This window comes from Gossypium raimondii, chromosome 1 (assembly GCF_025698545.1).
Source record: "Gossypium raimondii isolate GPD5lz chromosome 1, ASM2569854v1, whole genome shotgun sequence".
In the NCBI taxonomy this organism is placed as follows: Eukaryota; Viridiplantae; Streptophyta; class Magnoliopsida; order Malvales; family Malvaceae; genus Gossypium; species Gossypium raimondii.
The window spans coordinates 5,857,448-5,884,142 of record NC_068565.1 but is presented as its reverse complement, the minus strand read 5'-3'; the positions used below and the strand labels follow the sequence as shown (position 1 = coordinate 5,884,142).

The 26,695-nt window shown below is 33.6% G+C and overlaps 1 protein-coding gene across 1 annotated transcript; it reads right to left on the bottom strand.

Annotated features, from left to right (window-relative positions):
• Positions 1 to 7,245: 7,245 nt before the first annotated feature.
• Positions 7,246 to 9,909, bottom strand: LOC105778828 (protein CUP-SHAPED COTYLEDON 2). The gene is made up of 3 exons (XM_012602591.2): positions 9,379 to 9,909; positions 8,972 to 9,255; positions 7,246 to 8,169 (listed from the first exon to the last, which is right to left on the bottom strand). The coding sequence occupies exons 1-3, from the start codon at positions 9,557 to 9,559 to the stop codon at positions 7,555 to 7,557; spliced, it is 1,080 nt and encodes a 359-aa protein (XP_012458045.1). The 5' UTR covers positions 9,560 to 9,909; the 3' UTR covers positions 7,246 to 7,554.
• Positions 9,910 to 26,695: the final 16,786 nt, after the last annotated feature.

The following is a 26,695-nucleotide window of genomic DNA, read 5'->3' as shown; positions in this document are numbered from 1 at the left end:
TGAGACCAATGAGATCTAAGGGCTAGAAGTAGTGTGGGTGTATGATTGTGATATAGACACGTTGATGGACTAGGCTGATGGTTGGACCATAGATGCTGGGCTACGACTTGGCAAGGTAGTGGTGTTGACTCACCAATTACGTGGTGAGACAAGGCAGGCAAGCAATCGTCTTTGACGAAATGAGACGACCATTTAATTTGTTGAGACAAGGCAGTTGTTTCTTACATCACACCCTTTTTCAAAAGCAAAGTACAATGACACTGAAGGAAAACTTGGAAAACCATTCTGCCGATACGAGAAGTTGGGGGGAGTACTTCTTTTTGTTTGAATTTCAGCATTTTGAGGAAAGAAGACATATCCATTTCAACAAGAAAATGATATCCAAGAACTCAAATTTGGAAATTCCTCTTTTGACTAAGCTGATAATGACTTAATTTAGCTGATAATACCATTAATGATGTTTAGCCATTAATTCCTCTTTTGTATCCAAAGCTGGCAGGTGAGTATAAAGACGGGATATCTGAGATTAATGGATCATAATAGTAGGTATGCTATGCCAAAACACAAGCCTTCTCCTCTTGGCCACTTAAACAGGCACTGTCTTTTAGCTATTAATACCATTAATCTACCAAATTATTTATTATTTCTTACTAAGTTTTTTTCTTTCTTTTATTTTTTCAAATTATGCATTTTTTAATTAGGATAAAAATTATACATAAGGATAAGGAGTTGATCAGATTGATATTGACTTTAAGTGAGAAATATATTTTCTAAGTAGTTGATCAAGTTTACTTTAAGTAAGACTGACTTGTTGAAGGTTGTTATCCTATCGTATTTCAATTAGGATAAAAATTACACATAATCTATAAAGTAGGTTGCTATATGGCACAACAGAGTGTGCTTTTTATTGGTGTTTTTCCATGAAATTTTGAAAGTTGGTTATTGTGTATTCAAATACCTTTTACTTTGTCATTCATTGAAGAGTTAATCTTGATTGTATTGTGAGGTTTTGTGGAGAGTGATTGTGACAATTTGGGTTCGACTTTGGACCTGCAATTATCCATCGTGAGAAGGTAGATTGGGATTAAGTCAATAGTTGTACCAAATGAATTAGTGAATAAAATCATTCTCTGAGCAATGTTACATATACATAGGATTAGTGAATCCAAACTGCATTAACAAAGTTCGTTTGCATGTTCTTTATTTGTTTCAATTTTTTATTACTCTACTCATCAGATTTGAGTCATATTCTCTAATCTAACAAAAGATAGAACAAAATTGTTTGGAATAGTTGCAAACCAAGTAATCTCAATTGGTATGAAAGCTTGGCTTCAAACATACTTTAAAAGGGATCCTAACTATGGTTTGCAGTAATGCAATCCAAAAAGAAATGTCACTCCATCTCATGTCCATCTTTGGTAATTGAAGTGCAAGATTGAAGTAGGGATAATGATGTTCCTTTCAATAGTTTAGAGAAAGCTTACCCGTCAATGATGGATATTTGAAATCAATTGTGTCAATTAAATCAAGCCTTGGAGGATGAAAATGTTAGAATCAAAAGTGAACATTTAAATCTTGTGGAGACCATCAAGGGAAAAGATAATGTGATTATTGATCTTAATAAAACTAATACAATGCTTAACAGAATTATCAAAGAAAAGGATGAGATGATTGCTAAAATTGATGCAACCTTAAAAAAATGAGCAAGAGTTCAATGATGCAAAAAGACGTTCTCAAAAAATATGAAAACCAAAGTGATGGTATCTCAATCGCTAGAAGATTCAAACCTAGTTGTCGCGAACTTGGTAAGAAACCTATATTGCCGAACATACTATATCTCATTGTTACAAGTTGATGAATGATCAAAGATGGAGAAAGACAATGAACGCTCAATCTAATGTTGTAACAATTGATCAAATAGTACCTAGATAGCAACACATATAATAAGGAGAAAGGAAAATTTGTATGTCATTATTGTGGGATAGCTGGACACATTAGTCCTTATTGTTATAGAATGATGTGTGATTGGAAGAAATTCAAGACTATTGTAAAAATTGTTACAATAGTGAATGGAACAAGGAGATCACGAAAAAGGGTGATTTGAATGAGAAAAGATCAATTATGTTTTAGCTATAAAGACCAACAAGTCACTGATGCTTAAGTGAAACATAAGGCTGCAACTCATGAAAATTATATTGAAGAGATATCGAATATGAAACATACTCCATTTAAATTTCATGAAAAAAATTATTTTTATTCCACGAAGAACCCTAATTGTTGAATATATAGCACATCATCCCCTTGAATAAAACTTGATGCAAACATACAATAGGAGAATGAAGTAATGAGGAGCATAACAATGGAGTAAGTAATTATGCTATTGGTCTTTGGCTTCATTTTAAGATTTTTGCTTATACATTGGTTCAGCTATGGTTGATTTAAATTATCCTTGATTTGAGAAATTAAGGCTATATTTTTGGAGAGATAAATCTTGATAAAACGATATATCTATTATTTTGAGGAGAGTAGCGGTGTTCAATTAGATTTTTGTCATCTATTTGGCTAGAGTTATTTGAGACAAGGATGAGATCGATGACAACAATGACTGTTTGGAAGATCAAACTGAAGCAAACATGACTCTGTTATAATAGAGATTGGAACAAACCATAATTGATATGGGGAGAAGATGGCAACAACCAATGTTTATGTTAATACAGCTGTTGATTGATGTTCTTGCTGGTTGGAAGTTGTGGTGAATTTATTTTGCTTGGTTTTGTTCTTAAACCTTATTACTTTGTTGGATGTTTATGCACTTTGCTGAAATGATTTAAAGAATATCATATGGTGAGGAGGAGCCTATTTGACACAAATGCCATAAAGGGGAAAAGATTGACAGCATTTATACTTTGTGAGCTGTTTGATGTTGCTGATTACTAAATTGATTGGTGGTGGTGCTTAGCCCCTTCTTAAGCAGGCCATGATTTGATGACTCAAGGTATAGGGAGTTCCTAAGCATGATACTTGGTAATGCACTTTCTTAGAGGGACTTATAATTTAGTTCCCTTATCTGTGTATTAATCATTTGCTTCATGGTTTTATCAAATGTTAAAAGAGGGAGATTGTTAGAAATTTTGACTGTTGTTTCTATTGTTTCATGTCCTGTTAGAACAACAATTAAAACAATGAGTTCAGAGTAGCCAAAGTATATATGGTTTTGTTGACAATTTTGACTTATATAAAGATAATATTGGTTATTTATATTAAGCAGTGAATGGAGGATGTGTCGAACATATTTTTATGAACAATGAAACTAGATTTAAAAGAGTTTTAATTCTTTTTTTATGTGGTGGCATGGTTGAAGGAATTAAAAGATTTCAACTTTGACTATAATTCTATATTGCTTTCTTAAAGGATAAGAAGCTTATCGGATTGAGATCATTTTCAAGTGGGAAACTTATCTACTAAGTAGTTGATCGCGTGTACTTTAAGTAGGATTGAACTTGTTAAAGGTTGTTGTCCTATCCTATTTCAAATCGGTTGTTATATCGCATAATAAAGTGTGTTTTTTATTGGTGTTTTTATTAAGATTTTGAGAGCTGGTTATTGTGTATTCAAATACCTTCTACTTAGTCATTGTGATTGTATTGTAACGTTTTACGGAGAGTGATTGTGACAATTTGTGTTCGACTTTGATGGCTACAACTATCCATTGTGAGAGGATATGTTAAACTTAAGCCAATGGTTATAAGATGAATTATTGAATAAAATTATTCTCTGTGTGAAACTCCACTGACTATTTCTGTCTTATTCTCTATTTCAACCAAACCAAATAATTTTATTTGCTATTTAAATCCTTAAAAGAAAACTAATTTACACCTCCAATCTTGTTCAAGATTTTCTTAATTTTCTTTCTTCCTCTAACACATAATACTGATGGGGTGGGTTATTTGGTCTCTAGGGGTTCATCAAATTTGGAGCTTGGCTATGTTAAAAACAATTTAAACATAAGGCTTGGAACAGTATTGATGATATTCTCAGGAAAAGAAGTAATGGTTTTGTGGTACAAAAGCATTGTACTGATATTACAAGACACAATCATTTTCTTGGCAGTAAGCAAACATGATTAACCTGAATAGATGGGTGTCTCCCTCTTACATCCTTGTGCTCCTCAAAGGTCAAACCACAACCCCAATTCTTAGATAAGGCCTGGCTGAAGTATTAAAAAGTTGTCTGAGGGTTATAACCCTCAAACATTTATTTAAACCACCAATATTTATTTACATCTATTTTAGCCCTACATTAGATTATTCTGATAATAATTAACCAAGGCTTGAATGATACTTTGTTAGAGAAGTTTTAAATACAAGTATATTCATAAATCAAGAGTAAACTCAAAATTACCAAAATCTCAATATTCCCATTAAGCTAACCATATTATTTTCTAGGTTGCCTTAGAACTAGCTGGTTTCACCTACAAGAGTAAACTTTATTTGGTCCAAAAGCTTAAATATTAATTGTGGAGAAGAAACACTCACTGCGAAAGGAAATACTGCTGCATATTGAAGAACACTGATACGAAAAGACACTGCCAATCATGCAAAATAAAGTTACAGTTAATTAAATATGTAAAAGCATCAAATTTTAAAATAAAGCCAAGACCTTTGAGACAAACTACAAATGGACACTTAATAATTTAGAATATTTTGTAAAAACAATTCATTCCCTCTTAATATTTTCTAAGTCTAACACAAATAAATTTGTTTTATTTTTTATTTTTAATATTCGAAAGAAGTTATTAATAAATTTGCATGTTGCTTCCCATCTTACATAAACATCCAAATCCCAGCTTTTAATGGCTTTGACATGCGTTTGCTTGTTTTGTTTTCTAACCCTAAACCCCAAAACAAAAACAAGAAAGAAAGGGAGGGTCAGAGCAAGCAGAAGTGGGCGTATAAAAAGCCTACTGAATATCAATCATCCCCAAAGTTTTAGCACAAAATTGGAACGAGGGCGTGCTTTGCTGTTGTGATGCAGATTAAGTCAGTGATGGTGGGGGGCCTCTTTTCAAACAACTGGCTTCCCAAAATTTACCTAAAGCGTTAGTGTTTTGATTGCAATACCAATCATTCCACCATTCACGTGCTCAATTCCAACCTTAATATAACCAAAGATGCTGCTCAGTCTCTCAATCATAACCAAAGATTTTCCCTTCATGCTTTGTTTTTTCCCACCTGTCAAAACACAAGCTTGCTTTAATGTTGTTGTTTCTGCATGAATTTGTACCATTTCTATTATGCATTCATATCTCTGAAAATCATGTTGAAGAGTTTTTTCAGACAATCAAAGCTCACATCTTGCAATTTTTTGTCACTTCTGCTTAGGATTACATGTAGCTTCAGAATATATGTAATGCAATTTTCTTTTTCTCTCTTTATTACTTATTTGACGATAAAAGTTGGAGAGAACTACAAAATCGAAAAGTTGAGAGAAGATTTGCCAATTCAATAACTCTTTCAGAAATATCTTTTAATTATTAATATGCTCTTAAGCAGTCCTTGGTGCAAATACTTTCTAATAGCATAGTTTTATTTGTAATTTATTTTATTTTTTTGTTAATCTACCAGAATACATGCATAGATGTAGGAAATTGCATGCATGTATCACAACTCTTGGAGGATAGGTTGTGTCATGCAATTTAATAATAAATGAGAATTTATAATTTAAATTAATCTGTAACCATGCATCAATTAAAACACTTTTTTATTTATTTATCATATATATTTTTATATGTCCTTTGATATGCTGAAGGATATTAAATTTAATATAAACAAATTGCGATTATTATTGACTGATGGATATATATTATCTGTGATATACAGACGAAAAATGAAGTTGACATCGAAAATGAGCCTTTGCTGATGAGGTGTAGGAAGGCAAATATACAGTGGGAGAGCGTGTGGACCTATAAAATTTTAAACTATTAATGGTAAACTCTATTTTGCTGCTCGTATTTTTAAAAGGGTTAATATTTAATTTGAATTAAAAAATGTAATCTATATTATTAAAAACAATGGTTTGCTTTAAGATGCAATCTCACATCTCATCCCTGCAAATTTTAGTTTATGCCTTGGAGGGTTGCAGATTTCAACAAACTTACTTAATGTTAATCTATTCCAATTTACTAATACACATGGCAATAAATTATTGGAGGAGGGTCACAAATAAGGGTATAGAATGCTTTGTAAATTAAATTAGTTATTTTAAAGGATATTTACTTCTATCCTAACACTTTCTTCTAAATGAGCAATGCCAAATTTAGGGCAAAGCAAAAGTAGATTATTTGACTAATACAAGGGTTTATTAATATGAAAAAGAAAAGACTAAATTAAATATTCTTAATTATCTTGTATTATTAATCAATACTAGAATTTTCACAACAAAGAAACAAACCACAAATTAAATTTATTTTATTAACTACCATAATAAAATATTTTGCCTTTAATAATGGAAAAATAACACACACACACACACAAAAAGAAATATTCATGTAGAATCTTACATTGTGAATGCACTAATATGACTAAGAAGTGAATAAAATAAATAATGGTGCAAAATGAGAAAAAGAAGAAGTTGGGACACCATTATTTTATGTACCTTTACTTTCCCCTTCCAATATCATATGTTGACATGAAAGGGTACAATGTTAACAGAAGTGCAATAAATATGTCCCTTCCACAAATAGGGCAATGGTCCTTTCTGAGTCTCCACTACCCTAAACTCACACCTCACAATCTTAGCTCCCATGTGATCAAACAAGCTCAATTTTGACAATTTGGAGAGAGCAGGAATCAAATTTTACTCTCTTCTTTTTAATCCTATTTTATAAGGAATATGAATCAATATGGACTCTTTTTTAATTAGGAATCATAAAGAAATTATTTTTATATAAAATTTTAAATTTATTTCACCATTTTTTTTACTTCTCATAAAAGGATCCATTTTCAAATTTTTTTCCTTGCTCTACTTTCAAGTACCCCACAAACTTAATTCAACGGCCCATTTATGAGCATTAGTTAGATAAAAGTCCTTTGCTTTTGAAACATTTAATGTGAGAAGTAAAAAAAAAAATGGAAAACCTTTTAAAAGGTTATTTATGGGATTCTTTGTGTTTGATGAAATAGCAAGTCATTTTCTTAGAACCCAAAAAGAAACCAGAGATGAATCTTTTCCGGGAAAAGAAAATTAGATTTGGACGGGGAAAGGGGAAAAAAGAGGAAGGGGTAAATTGACTGTTGTGATCTCATAGTTGAAACATACTTATCAACCATGCATAAGTCACCATCATTTTAACCAGCAAAACTAAGATTAATTAATGGTAATCTTACAGACATGAAAGGGAAATCTTAGCTGACGTTAATCACTAATCACCCGTCCTATTCTACGCCTAATCCTAATGACAACATAGTTGGATAATTTGAAGAAAAAGTTCTTTTCCAAAAGACACACACACACACACATTAATGGCTGAAAAATATTCCTCGAGTTGTAGTTTGATCAGTAAGTCCACATGCAATCGAACTCAGATGGACCAATGGATATCTTAGCACCAGCACCGGAACCGTTGTTACCTTCCTCGGATACAGCGCCGAAGTTCAATGGTGAACCACCGTGAAGTGGCGGTGCTGCTGCCATTGTCGGCTGAGAGAAAAAGAAAGGGAACTGCAAATTCTCCTGTAGAGACCTCAAGCTAGGGAATACTGAAACACCGGGATTTCGCGAATACCTTGAGATTGAATCAAAACCGTTGTTCATCATTTGGGGTGATTGTGGTGGCATTGCTAGGTCGAAACCCGGGTGGAAGAGATGTGGGGTGGTTGTGGAAGTGGCAGCAGCGGAGGCAGCTGCAGCAGCAATGGTGGAGAAACAGGACACGTGCTCAGATTGTGTATGGCTGTCGTAGGAGCAGCTGTCACGGTCGGTGAGGGAAACGGCAGTGGTGGTGGGATCAAGGAGAGGTGGAAGGGAGATGGTGGAAGGAGAGCTAGGTTCTTGATAAAGAGCAATGGAGGCACTCATACGGCCAGTCTTCCTTGCTCCGCCGCCATTGCTGCTGCTTGCACCATTGCCGGAGCCACTCTTCTGAAAAACCCTGGATATAACCCATTCATCCTGCAATGATAAAAACTTGCATATTTTTAGCCAAATAAAGAAAAAACATTGCTTTTCCTGCAAGTAATTTGGGGTTAATGCAACAGTGAAACCATTGGAAACATAACAAAGATAAGTGAGATTCAGTTAATTGCCAGAAGTCCAAATGGTAAAAAACACCTTTTAAGAGATTATATTTACAGTAAGATCTTTGCATTTTCAGTGTTAAACCTGAAAAACAAGGCTGAAAAGCTTAAAGAGTAAATGCATAAAACAACAGTAACAGAACAATGCTTTGAACACAGATTATTGAGTTTCAGTTCACTGAACAAGTAAGAATCATTGCTTTAAACAGGCTATAAATATACTTACTGTAAAAAAAGAAAATAACCCTTAGCTTTTCATCAGCAATAAAACGAGAAATATGAATTTGGTTATTTCATTGGAATGAGTGCAAAGAAAAAAAATTTAATTGCTTTTATAGAACAATGATGCAGAAAAAATGTGGGTATTTAAATCCCAATGAAGACAAAGGTTTTTATATTTGACTGCAATGCAGTGTGCAAATGGTATTTAGATTTCCCAACATACCTTTTCCAGCTCCTTAAATGAAACAACAGCATACGGTAACATAATAAATGTAGTAAAGTACTGTGTTATACGCATACACCATTGCTTGAGAGCAAATTTCAGCTCTCAGGAAGCAAAGATGAAGCAAAAACAGTACGGACACAGTTACCAGAAGAACCAAAGATCGACCATGAAACAAGAAAGTAAAACACAGCATAAAGAAGCAATTAAGTGAGAGAGAGTGGGAGGAGACCTTTGAGCTTCTGGAGAGATAATGGTAAGCAAATTTTCCTTCGAGGCGATATTCATGCATGACCCAGTTGCTTTTTTCTCCTTTAGGAGCTCTACCTCTATAAAAAACAAGGGTTTTCTTCATCCCAACAAGTGCACTCGTCTTTGAGCTGTAAATCTCCCTATCTTTCCCAGTAGCTTTCCAATAACCAGCTTCAGTAGCTCGGTTAGTTCTCAACCCAGTTGGGTATTTCCTATCTCTTAAACTAAAAAAATACCACTCTTTCTCTCCCATCTTTGCTTTCTCTGCCATATTCCATGTCCAATGCATAAAAGAAAGAAAAGAGAGTTATAAACAGTATGATTACATTAACGAATTTTGTGTAAAAAATGAAAAGGTAGTCCAGAAAAGTGTTAATGATTACATACCAGGAAGTTCCCAAGGCTCACACTTGTTAAGGTCAACTTCAGCTATAGCTCTACCAGTAAAGCTACTATCAAGAACTTTCTTCAACAGGTAGTAAGTAATAAGCTCTTCATCGGTAGGATGGAAACGAAAACCAGGAGGCAAATGTGTATCACCATTGTCAAAATGATGGTAACTGTCCATTTTCAAAACCCTTAAAAACCTGGAACCAAAAACAACTAAGAACCCTAAACTTCAACACCAAAGCTAAAACATCATGAAATGAACAAAGGGAACAAAGGGTTTTGAAGCTGATGAGGAATGGGAAGAAAAGGAGGGGAGGAGGGGTTGTTATATGGGGTGTGACAATGGGGGTTGAGGGGGAAAAAAGGGATTTGATGAATCGAGTGACAGAGGAAAGAGAGGAAACAGGAAATATTAATAATATTAGAAGATTAGGGGGTGGGGGATAATTTGAAGCTGAGAAAATCTGTGTTGTTTCTCTGCAGTGTCCTGTTGCGAAATCTTTCTCTTTTCTTTCTAAGGAGAGAGATAGGGAGAGGGGGTATGGATTATGATGAGAGGGATTGAGAGAGGGGGTGATGTATGGGGGGATTAGAGTATGCGTGCGTGCGTGAGAAAGTGTGCAGGTATTCCCTGTCCTGTCAGTGTAAGAAAAAATGAAAGGAGAAAGTAAAATTTCTTTTTCTTTTCTTTTTTCTTTTTAAGAGACAAGAAAAGAAAAGGGTGATAGATTGATTTTGAGAAAGTAATATTATTTATATAATGTAAAAATGTAATGAATCGATAAAGCTGTTTCATATCTCTTCTTGTCAGAACAGTACAAAATTAAAAATTATACACACATTGTCATTACACGCCACCCTTCCCTTCCTCTTTTCTTCTACTAATAAAAACTAAAATCCTTTCTTCATTTTCCTAACTACGAAGTTAGATAATTGATGGGAAAATTACACCCAATGTCCTAAATGTATACCTTATTTATTTAATTTCAAAAGTAACATTAAATTATATTTGAAAATAGCTAACAATTGTTTTATGACTATTAATTAACTCCTCAATTACATTTAAAATTTTTAACTATTAATAAGTTTATAGTTTGATCACTTAATTTTAAAAAAATTATAACTTTGTCACTAAACTATTCAAAACTATTAGGGTTTTGGAGACATCATTTACAATTGCATTCCAGTAATCTCTCCACTATTAAGAAATACACCGAACTAGAGCTTTCTCCCTTCTCTTTCAACTTTATGATTTACTTGTTCTTACAATTGTCTAAAACCTTATCGGTTCAAACTCGAAACCTATTGAAATTGAGTGATCAAATTGTAAATTTACATATCTCCACATCTAACATCATTTAGCAACTTAACAAGCTTGTGACCAACTTGAAACTTTCAAATAGTTTTGTGATCAATTTGTAACTTTTTGGAATTGAGTGACCATACCATAAACTAACTAATCGTTGAATGACCTTAGGTGTAGTTTATCCATAAACAATATATAACACTCTGTTATGTATTACTCACAAATAAGGAAGCAATTTGACATTGTTAAGGAGAAACCTATTGATAATATAAACACTTTGAGCTTTTCAACCAAGCTCTCGAAGATTGCTTTAGTTTGCATAATTCTTTACCTAACTTTGACACAAGTTTTTAACTTTGACTATGTTGTTAATATTTGAAAAATCTCGGTTTGAAAATGGTTTTCTTGCATAGCGAAAAATTAAATTTTAAAAATAGACCAGCTTTGTTATATTTATAGCAATAAACCTTAACCGAATTCGTACATATGTTTTCGGCTTAGCGGACGTTCATTGTTCTCAATTTTCAACCAAATGATCTTCTTTGCTATTCTCGTACCACAAACAGCTTTGAGTGTGAGCCTGGACCAGTTGAATCGAAACACAAAACTAGAAAAAGTTTTCTCTCTTTTTGGGGTGAAAACAAAAATTCACTCTTCTTAATAGAAACCGGTAGAATTTTTATTTTAGAAAAATATATGTAATAGTTGATAATAAATTCTCTCTATTTTTCAGCATAATAACAATCTTTCAAAAGTTGTTTTAATAGCTCTATCAGTGCCATTTATTTATTGGAAGAGAAAGTAAAACACTTGTTGAGTTGCAGTGGTTTATTTAAAATAGAAAAACAACATTCTACTTAGAATAAGACTAGGGTGGACGGCACACCCTAGTATTCCTACTAGGGTTGCCACCCCCCTTTCATGTCCATAAGGGGTTTTTGGGACACTCTCACATCGGGTCTAATTACAGGTATTTCTTAGACGTTTTTGACCCAATACCTTGTAATATGATTCAACTTGATTCAGTTTTTCTATTTCCAAAATAAAATTTAACATTTATATATAAAACAATTCTCTCATCCCTATTTACCCCTAGTAAAATTTTGACGATTTTGCCCTTGGTAAAATTTTCAGAAAAAATGTTCAATATTTCACAACTCAACATGTTTATTATGACTGAATGATTTATTTTAATTTTCGGGCCTCAAAACAGCCCAAAAGTATAAACTCATTCTTCCAATCATGTTTTAAGTAATTAATATAAGATTCCAAATGGATCATTTCCATTTTCATTTCTATTTCCTTTTTTGAAAACCTACATTCATTTTTAAATGATTCCATTTATCCATTTTAAATGAGGAGAATGGTCTACTATTTATAGGATTTTCTGAAGAGGCAAAATGATAAATACACAATAATAGAAAATATATTTTTGAATTTTCTACAACTGAAAATATTCTAAAAATAATTTAAAACAAAGAAAAATAATTAAATTTTATCCAAAAAGGAACACACGCTATACGTGTTGTAGACACGTGTTAACACGAACACGGACATGAATTATGTTAGGCGGCAACGACGCATGTGTGTTGGGCCTTTACCCCAAATTACTTAATAAAGGTAAGAGACAAGGTTATATTTAAACCCTCTTAGACGCCTTTTATTAACTAATGTGAGATTACCCATTTTGCATTACCAACATTCCCCCACTAATGCAAAAGATTTGGAATTTTTTTGTAAATATGAGAAGAGGTAAAACGTGATAAGAGCAACAGCAAAATTAACAACTCAAGCACTAATATCTTGTGGATTTCAACTAGTACGTAGTGAAATGAGTGATTATTCTCTTTAACAAGTGAATGAATCTTAAACTTGTTAAGATAAGGGTTAACTCATGACACACGACTAATCTCAGATTCAATTGATGTTCCATGATAAATCAATAAATTTTAGCCAATAAACCTTAGGACGTTGGTAAGTGCTCTAGAAAAAATTCGCAATGTCTTTTATAGAAGATATCTAGTTCTTCACGCTTACGTAAGTGATTTCATCAAGTCTATCTCAGTATAGACTACCCGCATCATGACTATGAAATCATTAAGAGCATTTATTAAGCTCATCCTCTCAAATTTAAATTGGGTGAATTCATCAAGCCCGTCTCAATAGGACCACCCTAACCTTGGCATATGAATTCATTAAGAGTATAAACTTAACCTTATGCATGTACATTGTTTAACATAGGGATAGGTAGAATGTACATTATAAGTCTTTCCATGGTTTCGTTTAACCACCTTGAACTTAGAAAACTAAGTTAGGTATCCACCATGAATTCCTCAACTATTAGGCTTAAGACTTATCCTCCTCTACAAATCAATAACCATTTTCCTACTTAACTCTTTGGTCAATGGATCAGTTAGGTTCTTGTCAGACCTTACGTATTCCAAAGCAAGTACTCCATTCTTTATTAAATGTCTTATATATTTTTGCCTTATTCAAATATGCCTCTTTTTACCTTTGTAAGCTTGGCTTTTAGTAATGCAAATTACGACTTATAAGTCACATAATAAATATACGAGAGATGTTGGGTTTTCCCATAAAAGAATCTCTGCAAGTAGATTCTTAAGCCACTCGGCTTCTTGCCCAGCTAAGTTAAAAGCTATAAACTATGATTCCATCGTGGAGCGAGCAATACAGATCTATTTAGTAGACTTTCGAGAAATAACTGCTCCACCAAAAGTAAAGACATACCCTTTTGTAGAGCTAACTTCATCATTATCAATTACCTAATTTGCAACACAATATCCTTCTAGGACTGCAAGGTATCCGAAAAATTCCAACTTCCAAGTTATAATATCATTGTTTTGGAGTTTATTTGAGACCATACAAAGATTTTTTGAGTCTACAAACTTTATCTTCCATACCAGGTGCCACAAATCTTAGAGGTTACTCAATGTAGATCTCTCCATCTAAATCACCATTCAAGAAATCTTTGTTCATATCCATTTGATGTACCAACAAATTGTGAATGGAAGCTAAAAGAAACAAACACAAATGCCTGAGATCTTAGTCACAGAAGAGTATGAATCAAAATAATCTACTCTAAATTTTTGAGTGAACCATTTCGCAACTAGTCTTGCCTTATACCTCTATATTACCCATCTTGTCTAAGTTTCTTTCTAAAGATCCATTTATTTCTAATAGGTCTAAAACCTCTAGGCAAGCCTACTAATTCCTAATAGTGATTAGACATAATAGACTCTAGCTTATTTTTAATGGCATCTCTCCAAAAACTAGCATATATTGATTTTATGGATTCATCATAGGTTTTTGAATCCTCATCTATAAAAAATACATGAAAAATAGAATCACTTATCAAAAGTCTATAACACTAATCTCAGTTACAAAGGAAGTAAGGAAATCAAGTCTGAAACTAACAATATTCCTTTGTCTTTTACTCCTCATAAGTTTAATATCATCATTGAGAACATCTCTATGATGTGCAATAGAAGAAGAAACATGCTCATCTAATTGTATATGAATATTTATGTTGGATTTCTTTAGAGGAAAAAAATTCTTAAACAAAACAACATCTCTAGATTCACATATGGGATGATCATACAAACACATAAATCTACATGTAACACTATTTAGAGCATAACCAACAAATACAACATCAACAATTTTAGATCCAATGATGCTTTTTTTTAAAAGACATAACCTTTCCACAACTCATACGAGATACAGTCTAATTTTTTATGAGGCACTCTATTAAGAATATGGTTTGCAGAAAGTATGACCTCCCCCACATACTATCAAGTAAACTAGAACTTAGTAGTAAAACATTCATCCTTTCTTTTAGAGTTTTGTTTTTCCTTTCAACTATGTCAAATTGTTGTGGGAAATAAGGGGCAGAAAACTCATGTATAATGTTGTCTTTCTCACAGACCTCTTTAAGGAAATTTGTTCCATATTCACCACATTTACCGGATTTAAACGTTTTATTCTCCTATCAAACTAGTTTTCTATTTCTGCTTTATAAAGAAGGGAATTTTTATTTGCTTCATCTTTGAATCTTATAAGATAAAATTTTGTATATCTAGAATAATCAACTACAAATGTGATATAGTAGCATTTTCCATTCTTACTTTTTGTGTTTTTAAAGTCTGCTAGATCAGCATAAACTAACTCTAAAAATTCAATCTTCCTGCTAGTAAGACATTTTAATGAAGGTCTAGCATGGTTGGCTTCAACACAAATTTCGCATTTATAAAGCTACTATCATCTAGATTAGGGAGTAGATTCATTTTTATGAGTTTTTTTAGAGAATAAATATTCACATGACCTAATCTAACCTGCCAAATATAAAGGGATTCAACAATATAAGCAAAAGTGGTGGCTTTATTATTATCATTAAACATAGTCTTAATCACAAATATACTTCCATTCAGATAAACTTTCCGAAAATAACCTCCATTATGGGAAAGTACAAGTTTATTAGATTCAAAGACTAATTTTATACATTTCTTATTCAATAATCCACCACTGATCAAATTTCTACACAGTGTAGGTACATAAAGAACATTATTCAATGTTAATGTTCTGCCAGAAGTAAGTTTAAGTAAGATTTTTCCCTTCCCGAGTTTTTCTGAACTGCTAGAATTACCCATGTAGACTTGTTCACCTTCAGCTACACTTTCAAATTCGGCGAACATTTCTTTGTTGGCGCAGAAATGTTTGGAAGCGCATGTGTCTACAATCCACTTGGTATTGTTTTCAACTAGGTTCACTTTGGAAACCACAATAACTATTATCTCATCTGGATTTTCAACTAAATGTGATTGTGGTTTGTTTTCATTCTAGCGGTCAGAGTGCTGGTAGGATTGGTATGCTTTGTGTCCAACTTTGCCACACACGTGGCAATTCACAGAGTTGTTAGATTTATTCTTCCTTGGTTTCTTGAAGTTGATAACCTTCTTGTTATGGAGTTTTGCATTCTTCTTTGAATTTTTAGTGCTTTTTTACATGTTAAACTTGGGACCAGAACCAGATTCCAAAAGATTAGATTTTAAATGAAATTCACTTGAAGTAACTAAAGTATTATCATTAAGATTATTTTAATTTTTGTTACTTGCTTAGAAATTATTTTTACTACACTAATAAATTTTTATAGTAATTAATATTTTAAAAAATATATAAATTATATAACTGTGTAATTTCAATTTCTAATACCAAACATAACATAGGGAATTACAATATGATTACACTCTGTCAGCACGTTTAAGGAATTATAATTCTTTGTAATTACAAGAGAATGTAATTACTGTAATAGGCCATTTTGCCTGGGGCCTCAATAACAATTGATTAAAATGTCCATAGTTCATTACAGCAGGCCTAATAGGGCCCAAAACAGAAAATAAAAAACCCCAAGCCCAAACCTAACCTTAATAGCCCAAAGCCCAATAGGAACTACAACTTTCAACAAACCCTAAGTCCCCTGGCGCCGCAAGCTTCCATACGTGGCCTCATCGTCTGCCACACCTCCAACGCACACCTCCGTACAGCCTTCACACACTGCCATTGCTCCCGTACGACTGTACCTGCAGTGCCACAAACAATCAACAGAGGAAACAAACGAAAAGAGGGGTAGAAATCAGCAGCAAAAAGAAAAAGAACATAAGAAAAAACAAGATACATCTTTTTTGTAATCTTCATTTATTTTTCGGCTATATAAAGCAGTTTTTTAAAATTTGTAAAGGGTTACAAACCCGCAATATCAATACAAAGAAAAGAAGTAAAAAATATTGAAAAAAAAAGGTGATTATGTTCTTCTTCTTTTTTCTGCTCTTCAATCTATCATTTTTTTTATCTACGACTTGAAAGAAAATAAGAGGCGAGGGTTTACCTTTATGCAGGCGTCGGACTCTTGTTCTCTCTGTTGCAATCGGGGTTCGAATAGGAGGACTGAGAATGGCGAAGTGACCGAACGGCTCGAAAGCTTGGTTGATTCGTTGGAAACGACGCTGTGAATAGAGAGCACTTAGGGTTTTTTTTCTTTTAGATTTGTTTTGGAAATTAAATGGCGTCTGATTTAGGGATTTCAGAATAGGCTATATGGGGCAAAGGAAACGGCACCGTTTAGCGGCCTTTGACCCGCGCGATGACCCGACTCGAGGGCAGGATCCGCGCACTTTCGTTCATTGGTCTATTTGCATGACGAGTCCCTCTGGTTTTGTGGAGTTTCGATTTGATTTTCTTCAATTTTTTGAATTTGTATCACATATTTGTTTTTGTTTTCACTTGGATCCAATTTTAAACGGCGCCGTTTTCTGTGTTAGGTTTTGATAATTTATTTTTTACGTTTAATTGCTAATTTAGTCCCGCAAGATTAAGTCAGATTTCAATTTAGTGCATGTTGGTCTTTCTTTTTTTCTTTTTTTTTTTCATATTAGATTTTAAATATATTTAATCCTATTTTGACATATATATCAAACTTTAGTTTTATTTTAGTATTTAGCTTTTGATAGTTTTTTTATTTTACTATTATCATATAACAAGTTAATATTTTGTATTATTGATCATACCATTTAAATTCATCGTGCAATAGTTTATTATTATTATTTTTGTTATACGTTTTAGGAAAATGTTAATATATTATTATTTAATTTATTATTCATTAATACACATTTTGACGATTTGATATAATTTATATGTATATTTTGTTTTATCTTTGTTTAAAAATTATCTTTTAATATATTATATAACTAATATTTACATAATAATATTTTTTACATATAATACAATTCTTCATACACGTGAATTATTAATTATTTTAAAATATGTGTTAACATTATGATATTAGATATTATTAAGATTATGGATTTCAAGAGTTTATATATATATATATATATATATATATATATATATATATGTATGGTATATTTATATGATTATGTTGTATACTATTTTATGAAATTAATAAATGCATATTAGTTGTTACAAATTGTTTCAAAATATTGTTCTATAATGTTATTATCATTTTATGCCAAGTTTATTTTAAGTTCATGTATAATGTAAGTAAAATTATTGTTGCTACTTTATTTGTATTTATTTACTGTTTATTTGGCTACTCCTCGGTCTAAGTCTGAATTATCATTTCTCTTTTACATTACATATTTCTTTTAAAGAATTTTACTTTTATCATTCTATTTCATATTAAAAAGGCCTAGCGTTTATAATTTTCGAGAGAATTGTGCCCTAACTTATTGGGCTCCAATTTTTCTTGATGAATTTAGATAGCCATGTGCTTATTTCATTAAAACCATACAATTTTAAGACTAAGCATCTAGGATATCAAAATGTTGGATCCTAACTTACTGGATGTGACATGCTGTTATCCCCATTTTATAAGAAAGGCAATGTTTAATGTTTAAGACCTTCGAGAAATCGAAACTTAACTTACTGGATTCTGATTTCTCGTTTGATTTAAATGACCAAACAACCTTTTCAAAACTCATGAATTTCAAAATTCAAAAATACTTAATTTTGACGATTGAATTGTTGCACTTTAACTCACAGAGTGTAGCAATTTATTTCTTCGAAATGAGTGCATCTTGTTATTCAATTTGGTTTATTCAAATTTAAACTTTAAAAGGATCGTATTTTTTAAGTCTTTTCAAAATTTCAACCCTAAGACATTAAACAATCGATTCGGTACCAATTTTGGGCGTTACGAGGGTGCTAAACCTTCCTCGTGCGTAACCGACTCTCGGACCTTTTTTCTCAAATCTCGCAGACCTAAAATTTATTTTTAATGGTGAACTGATCACACCTTAATATAAGATCGATGGCGACTTCATTTTAAAAAAGTCGATCCCCGTTTCTTCAAATATATAAAAGGTGGTTTCGACAACTTGGCGACTCCACTGGGGACATTAGTGAGTCAGGCTGTAAAATTAATTATTTTTGTCTTATTGTCGAAAATTGAAAATTGATTTTAAAAATTACGATCCTCCTTTTGCATGTGTTTGTATGATTATTGTAAATTGTGTTTTTATACCTTGGCATCATATTGCACGAAGACTGTTTAGTCTTACCCCTCTAAGTGGGAGTGAGAAGCTACTCCTTCGTGAGGTTTTCAGCTCCGTGCAGGATAGTGGATCACTTTCGGGATACATCCGTACCTATGTATTCGTGAGATCTTCATCTCCGTGTAGCCATAGGGAGATGTATTCCTCTGAACCGAACTCGGTCTGTATGAGTCTATAATGGGTGAAGATTGAGGAACCTGCTGGTTTGGTTACCTCGACTTTAGAGCCAAACTGCATATAGAAGACCTTAGGAGCCCATCCTAGGTAGAGCCACTCCAAACCCCTAGTGGTCACCCGACTAGGTACTTTTGTTTTCCTTGTTTGCTTCTGTTTTGTACTAACCCATCTTGTTTTGTTTTGATTATGATTGCATTGGATTTGCATCTTAGGAAAGAGATATTGATTCAAATCCAATTACTAAATTAGAAAGGTTGTCATGTAATACGGATTCCTTAATAAAGTGGAAAACAATACGGCTGCCTGAATATATTCTGAGAAATACAAGAGGAGGGATGGCAGAGTTCGTGACCTTGCTTCACGGCCTAAGGATTCAAGGCAATTGTCTAAGAGCCTTCGATGATCCGACTCCCTTAAAGAAGCAAACGAGCCTTGTGAGGATGGGCAGATGATAGATCGCGTCCAAGATCAAGAAAAGGGGCTAGCAGTGGCATCTATTGGAAATTGGTGAAATTATCTCAAGCCTGCGAATGAAGAAAAAGATCGATATTGTCTCTTGGAATATAAGGGCGAGGCCGTACATGCATCTGCTTTATGTAAAGGAATTTGTCTTCTAGAAAAGTTTTCTAAATGTAATTGAATCAGAATCAAAGTCTCTTTAGGCATTCATTTCATGCATTTGCATTACATGACATCACATGCATAAATCCATTGAAAGAGTCTAACTGGGTAAATTTATTTCAGCTAATCTAGAAAACCAACCAACCAAACATCCTTACGGTACTCGTCGTAAAACTAAGGAAATGGATCAAAGATTAGATAAATTGGAGCAAATGCAAAAGGATATGCAAGAACGGTTACAAGTACAGATGCAAGAGCGGCTAGATAAAATCCAAGAAGACATGATGGAAAAATTGATCAAGACTCAAAAAGATGCGATGGCTGAATTGACCCATTTACTGACTAAAGGAGTAAATAAGGGTAAAGGTCCTATGGTAAATGATGATAAAGAAGACAAGGATGGACCTATCTATCCTTTAGGCTTTACGCCTCTGCATGCGCAGGTTCAGACCGAGGTACATCCGCGTAGATCCTCTGTTTCAATTGGGCCTCAGCGGTTTCAAACCGATGTTTCAATACTGATAAACTTTCTGACCGGATCAGGTCCTAACCCTGTTGATAATACGGTTAATCTTGTTGTCCCGAATTTTGATGAAATAGCTGAAGAAGGAAAGACGAACGAGGAATTGCCAAAACAGTGAGAAGATAGGTGTAAATGGTTGGAGGAAAAATTCAAAGCCCTGGAAAGCGCCGATAGTCACCATGGAATCAATGCAAAAGATCTGAGCTTGGTTCCAGACGTAGTACTCCCTCATAAGTTCAAGATGCCTAAATTTGAGAAATATAGTGGGACCAGTTGCCCTGAAGCCCATATCACCATGTTCTGTAGGAGAATGACTGAGTATATTAACAATGATCAGCTATTAATACATTGCTTTCAAGATAACCTCATTGGAGCAGCGTCGAAATGGTACAATCAATTGAGCCGCACCATGATTGGTTTATAGAGGGACCTGGCTCAAGCATTCATGAGGTAATACAGTCATGTGACAGATATGGTGCCTGATAGAATCACCTTGCAAAATTTGGGAAAGAAATTGAATGAAAGCTTTAGACAGTATGCACAGAGGTGGAGAGAGGTTGCAGTCCAAGTCCAGGCACCACTCATTGAGAAAGAAACTACGATGCTCTTTATCAACACATTGAAGGCCCCGTTCATCACTCACATATTGGGAAGCGTTTCGAAGATTTTTTTAGATATAATCATGAATGACGAAATAATTGAAAATGCCATAAAAAACAGAAGGATAGATGGTGGAGAGAGTGACAAAAAATCAGTCGCAAGGAGAAAAGAAGATGAGATGAATAACATAAGTTACTCAAGGTCAGTAAGTCGTCTAGGTAAAGGGGTCGCTAGTCAACAAGGTTCATTAATACAAGAATCTGGAGTGAAACAAAATACTGAGAAGCTCCAGTTCATACCAATTCCGATGTCGTATAAAGAACTGTATCAACGCTTATTCGATGCGCACATTGTTGCCCCTTTCTACTCAAAGCCTTTGCAACCTCCGTACCCCTAGTGGTATGATGCTAAGGCACAGTGTGATTATCATGCGGGGATTGGGGGACATTCAATAGAAAATTGCACCGTCTTTAAAAAGCTTATTGAAAGGCTCGTTAACATGGGTGTTGTCAAGTTTGAGGACTCTAGTGCAGAAAATCTGTTACCCAATAATAATTGATAATGGAGTGAAAACAATGCATGAAGAAGAGTGGGAAATGTTCACATCGACGAAAAGCAACTGAAGAAGGGACCTTGTTTGATACCCCCTTGTAAATTTGGGAGTGTTCTAAGCAATTGGGCTGCGGAAGAAAGCCCTGTAGTTTTTAGAACCTATTTAGAGTAATGTTCAGAACATTTTTGTTGTTTTTAGCCTAAAAATGATGGAAATTTCCTTTGTGAAATAGGCTCATGTCTGAACGTTATTATTTTAATGAAATACATCTTTGCAATTGTTACTGAGCTAATATTTTCATTCTTTACAAACAATTCCAGATTCTTTCATTCTTTTAGATTTTCTTCTAAATTATTATTCATTCATTCATAATCATATGGTACAAATAATTATTCATGAATTTATACATTCTTTTGTATACTCTTCGGTACTTATTATGGGTCCCCAGATATCAATTACGTGAATGACTCTGCTACGGACCCAGATTTTCCTTTTGAGCGGGCCATGTGTTTAGAGGGATCTCATGACTTTGAAAATGACAAAGATTGTAGCTTATCTCTGGACTTGTTGAGGATGGTTGAACAAGAGGATAGACAGATCCTACTTCACAAGAAATCATTAGAAATTGTGAGCTTGGTGAAGATTAGAATTGACTTGACCGCTGAGACGAAACAAGACCTTTCTCGTTGACTCAGCATAGCTTTGCCCATTTAAAGTCGAGTTTTCATGTCTTCAAGTTTTGTTGGATCTTATCCTAATGGAAGAGGAAGATCAAAATTTTTCAGTCGTAGTGTCGCCCCAAAAGGCTCTATGAAGGAAATCCGATATCAAAGAAGATTCTTTGAAAGGGATAACGAGGACTTGCCTAACCCCATGAGTTAAAAGTCAAAAACAAAAAAAATAAAAATAAAAATGATCAAAGTCAAAATAAAAAGTCATCCAAATCAAAAATGAAAAAAGAAGACTTCTAATGGGCATTGCTTCATTTTTGAGATCATTAGAGGTTACTTCATACGCCAATGTCATCATATGCTTATTTCAGAGAAAATGGTATTGGAAAATCCATTGAACTGGAACAATAGCACGATAGCTGAGGTCTGAAATCAATTTAGAAGCAGACACCACGATTCGTCACTGAATTGCCTAGAGATGAACATCAAGAAAATTGAAGAAAAATGACTGAGACTTGCAATGACCGGCGTGGGAAATCACTATTTGCCCTCCTTGCTTGTCGAACATCTGTACTGGGTCAACACCTCTCTCTTTGGTTTACAGAATTGAGGTAGTTTTATTTATTGAAATCCCATCTTTCCAGGTATTAGTTGAACGGTTCCTATCGCGATGTGATCAGTGGGACCTAGGAAAAGGGTTAAAAGCTATTCATCAGGGTCAGATGTACCAAGAATCAAATGATACGAGCCCATAATAAATAGGGTCATCTCAGAGAATTCCACGAGAGGGTTGGATGTTGAAAAAGATCATTCCTCTACAAAAGGATTTTAGAGGGAAATGAATGCCAAACCGGGAATGTTCTTATGTTGTAAAGAATACCTTTTTCAGAGGAGCACTGATCCTGAGCGAGATTGCTAATCCTATAAACACGGATCCAGTCAAGAAATACTTCGTTTAAAGAAGAAGAAATGACCAATTCAAAAAAAAAAGAAAAATGAAAAAGAGAGATGAAAAATGAAAAAGAAAAATGAAAAAATGAAAAAGTAAAAATGGAGAGGCTAAGGGGAAAACCCGCAAATGGCACCTTAGGCCAAAGGGGATTTGAGTTGAAAACTCGAAAAGATCGGCTCAAATATTGATCAGAATGGGGCATGAAGTGATCAGAGCAACTCGTATCTTGATCAGATTGGGGCATGTGGTAATCTTGTTATACTTGAATCAACAGGAAAGGGTAGGCGACATCTTGGGGCATCGACAAAGCACTGTAGATCTCCTAAACACATGTCAAACTCAAAATGGCTTTCAGAAAGTTTGTACAGAGAAGTTCAAGCTGCGATATTTGGGGCACCCAATTCTCATATTATTTATATTGAATTTGTTGTTCTTGGAATACTTTTTTCTTTTCCAAGATATACACTCACAATCAATTTCTTTATTATCCTTCTTTTTTGGATAATTTATTCCCTTCGAGCTATACTCAGAACTAACTTCATGCTTATCCATTATTATTATGATCCTCTTTTGCAAGCATGTTACATTGGAATAATGATTAATGAACTAGTAAAACTTTCACAAGGGAAGTTTTGCATATTACTCTGAAAAGTTTCTAAATAATATAGGAACCTGAAACAGGACTATTGTTTAGAACACACCAAATTTAAATGTTGGAAATTTGAGAAGGAAGAGTCTAAAATTAGACTTTCCCTTTGGATTTTTGTTGTCAAATGCATTGATTGACAATATGCCATGTTGGTGACAAAGCTTAAATAAACAAGCAAGCAATGATCATCAGGAAATAAGAAGAGGTTACCTCGGAGAAGAGAGCCTTCATTTACACATGAGTATGACACCTCGGGAATGGTGTGAGGAACTAGAACGATTTAGGTCCTGTATCCTTGATTTGTGATAAGAGAGGATTGAGATAAAAGCTATATATTTCTACAATTGGATTACAGTGGGAGAATGATGGTACAAATTTTATGCCCCAGTGGATTAAACTTTGAGGTTTACAGTGGGAGGCAACCTGGCTAAATGTTTCTTCAGAAAACGCTAGTCGAGAAGGACGATGTTATAGCACTTCAGTGACAAAGCCTTAATAAGCTTCGAGTAATGATAACCTAAGCGGAGTCATTCTTGGAAAAATAAAATTCTGCATTCATGCAAACACCATTCACACATGTCTAGTTAGGAGCATTTGATTCATTTTGATCATGCCATCCTAATTATTAGGCATAATTCGATTCATCATACAGGTCATATTCCCCAAAGAACAGATCAGTGAATATAGCAGATATTGTCTCCCTAAGCAGTAGCGGAGCAGATCGAAGACGACAAATCTTATCTTCAGGTGTAAGGAAACAGATTTAAGCCACAAGTCCTATCTCCCTGGTTAGCAGTGGAGTAGGTTAAAAATTACAGATCTTGTCTCCCTAAGCAGTAGCGGAGAAGATTAAAGCCACATCGGTGAATCTTACTTCCCCGACATTGCAGTAAACAAGATTAAAGCTACAACAGCTAATCTTATCTCCCCAGGCGATGCAGTGGAGCAGATTAAAGCCACATTAGTGAATCTTGCTTCCCCGACATTGCAATTAAAAATATTAAAGCTACAACGGCTATTGAGGTTCATCAGATATGAACTTTTTGGGAAATTTGTAATTATTAGAAGAAGTACTAATAAGATATAGTTAACGGTTCATATTTTGGTTTGATCTCGATATTAATGAATGTTAAGGTTTAATTATTTAATATTAAGTTAGTAGTTATTTTTCATAGGTTAAATTAACTCATTTACTACAAAGAATTTCGAAATCGATTAGTGGTTGGAGGCTATTGATAATAAAAACCATAATCAATGTCACGGTTGGAACTTATTAAAGTCCATTCCAATAAATACTATCTTGTTCTCTTTATTTTCATAAAAATGGTTGCTTTAGAATTTCAATAACAACATATTGCTTTCCACGTCCTAAATATGATAATGTTATCTAGTTAATTTTTTTAATATTATTAGCGTATAGAATAGCCAAGTTTGAAATGGTGTCAAAATTGTTTGGTGCCGTACTGGAAAGGTGGAGCCTTAAAATGCATGCACTTAGTTTTTCATAGAGGGAAGCGATTATAATATTAAAATATGCTATTTAATCATCTATCTTCCAATCAACATATAGACAATAACCAATGATAGTAACATCGATTTGTTACAATTGTGATCACAATTGTTGGGTGCAAGGCTAGATAAGGAGCAGAAAGAATATGATGGGAATAGGATGGAATTCATTTGGTTAAAGACACTTGTCAAATCGATCCCTCTGGCAAATGAAACTATTGAGCAGATAGACCGACACACCAAAGCTTGAATGATTTGTATGATAGGAGAAATTCTATTTCCAAACAAGTTTGGTAACATGGTTCTCGCAATATATCTAGATCTATTGTCAAATTTTGAGTTGGCTTGTACATTCAGCTAGGAGCAATGACTTTAACATACTTGTATAGGGCACTTTGTAGTGCGACACGACACCTAATCCAGAAATTAAATGGTTATTGTTTACTTCTGCAAACATGAGCATGGATATAAATGTCATAATTAACGCCCATCCCTTTCTAGCCTTGAGAGTTCCCTTTTTTGCAAAAGTAAAAGTATGTTTGTACTGAATATCTTACTATGTTTTCAATGATGAATATTTATAATGTCCATTGCATACTATTTGAAAAAATCTATGGATTGCTTATATCATACCAATTATAAAAGTGACCCTACTTGTTTGCAACAAAAAATCAAACGACTAGTTCATACAGAGGTATGTTGATGTTTTATTTGTATTTAATGGAAGTAATTATTCTTGTAAATGAATATAATTGTATTTATTGTTATTTGTCTGGTTGTATTTGGAGAACAAAACTATTAACGTGCTATAATGTCATAGTATGAGTATGTTGTGCTATGGAGGTTGTCGTTATTGATTTTATGCTTCTATATTGTCAAGCGACAACATCTTGACTAGGTGAAACAATAATCTAAGTTGGTGCAAGATATTTTAGACGACCCTAAGAACCTTGGTGACCTTTGTATTATTAATTTAGGGGCTCACGAGTAGTACTGGCCCAAAGAGCATGTAAAACATATACTTCATTAATCCATGGGTCTCAAGCACTTCCAAATTAAACTCTAAACCTTATAAGCTAAATTGTACTCTAAAACCTTCACCGTTATCTATTAGAAGGACCTTGAAACCCATAGATGTTGAGACCTTTCTAAAAAACTCTAAACCTTATAATAAAGCTTTGATATGGAATACTAACCCTACTTTATTTGAAGGACCTTAGCACCCATAGGTGTCGGATATATTTAAATCATATTCCTTGAACCCTTATTTAAGCATTACAACAACATGAAAATTTAATATTATTTCAAGTATACAAGATAATTGAAAACTTATTGCAATTGTAGGTATTCTGCAACATTTATATTCATTTACAGTATATTTAATTTTTTAGATTTAGGGTTTGTTTTCTTATTTTAATTGTTATTGTCATTTTGCAGTTGGATTACATGAAGAAATGAAAGTAGTTCTGATGCGTACTCTTTGAGTTCCAAGAACTTGAGCCTAATTTCAAGAACAAGAAACACTTATGAAAAAATTGATGAAAATCAAGATGAATGCAAATGATAATGATTTGGTTGCTCTTATAATAAGTTTCAATGGTAAAATGTAGGAAGTAATTTGGAAATGTTACATCGAGACTAGAGATGAGCATCGATATAGAACTTG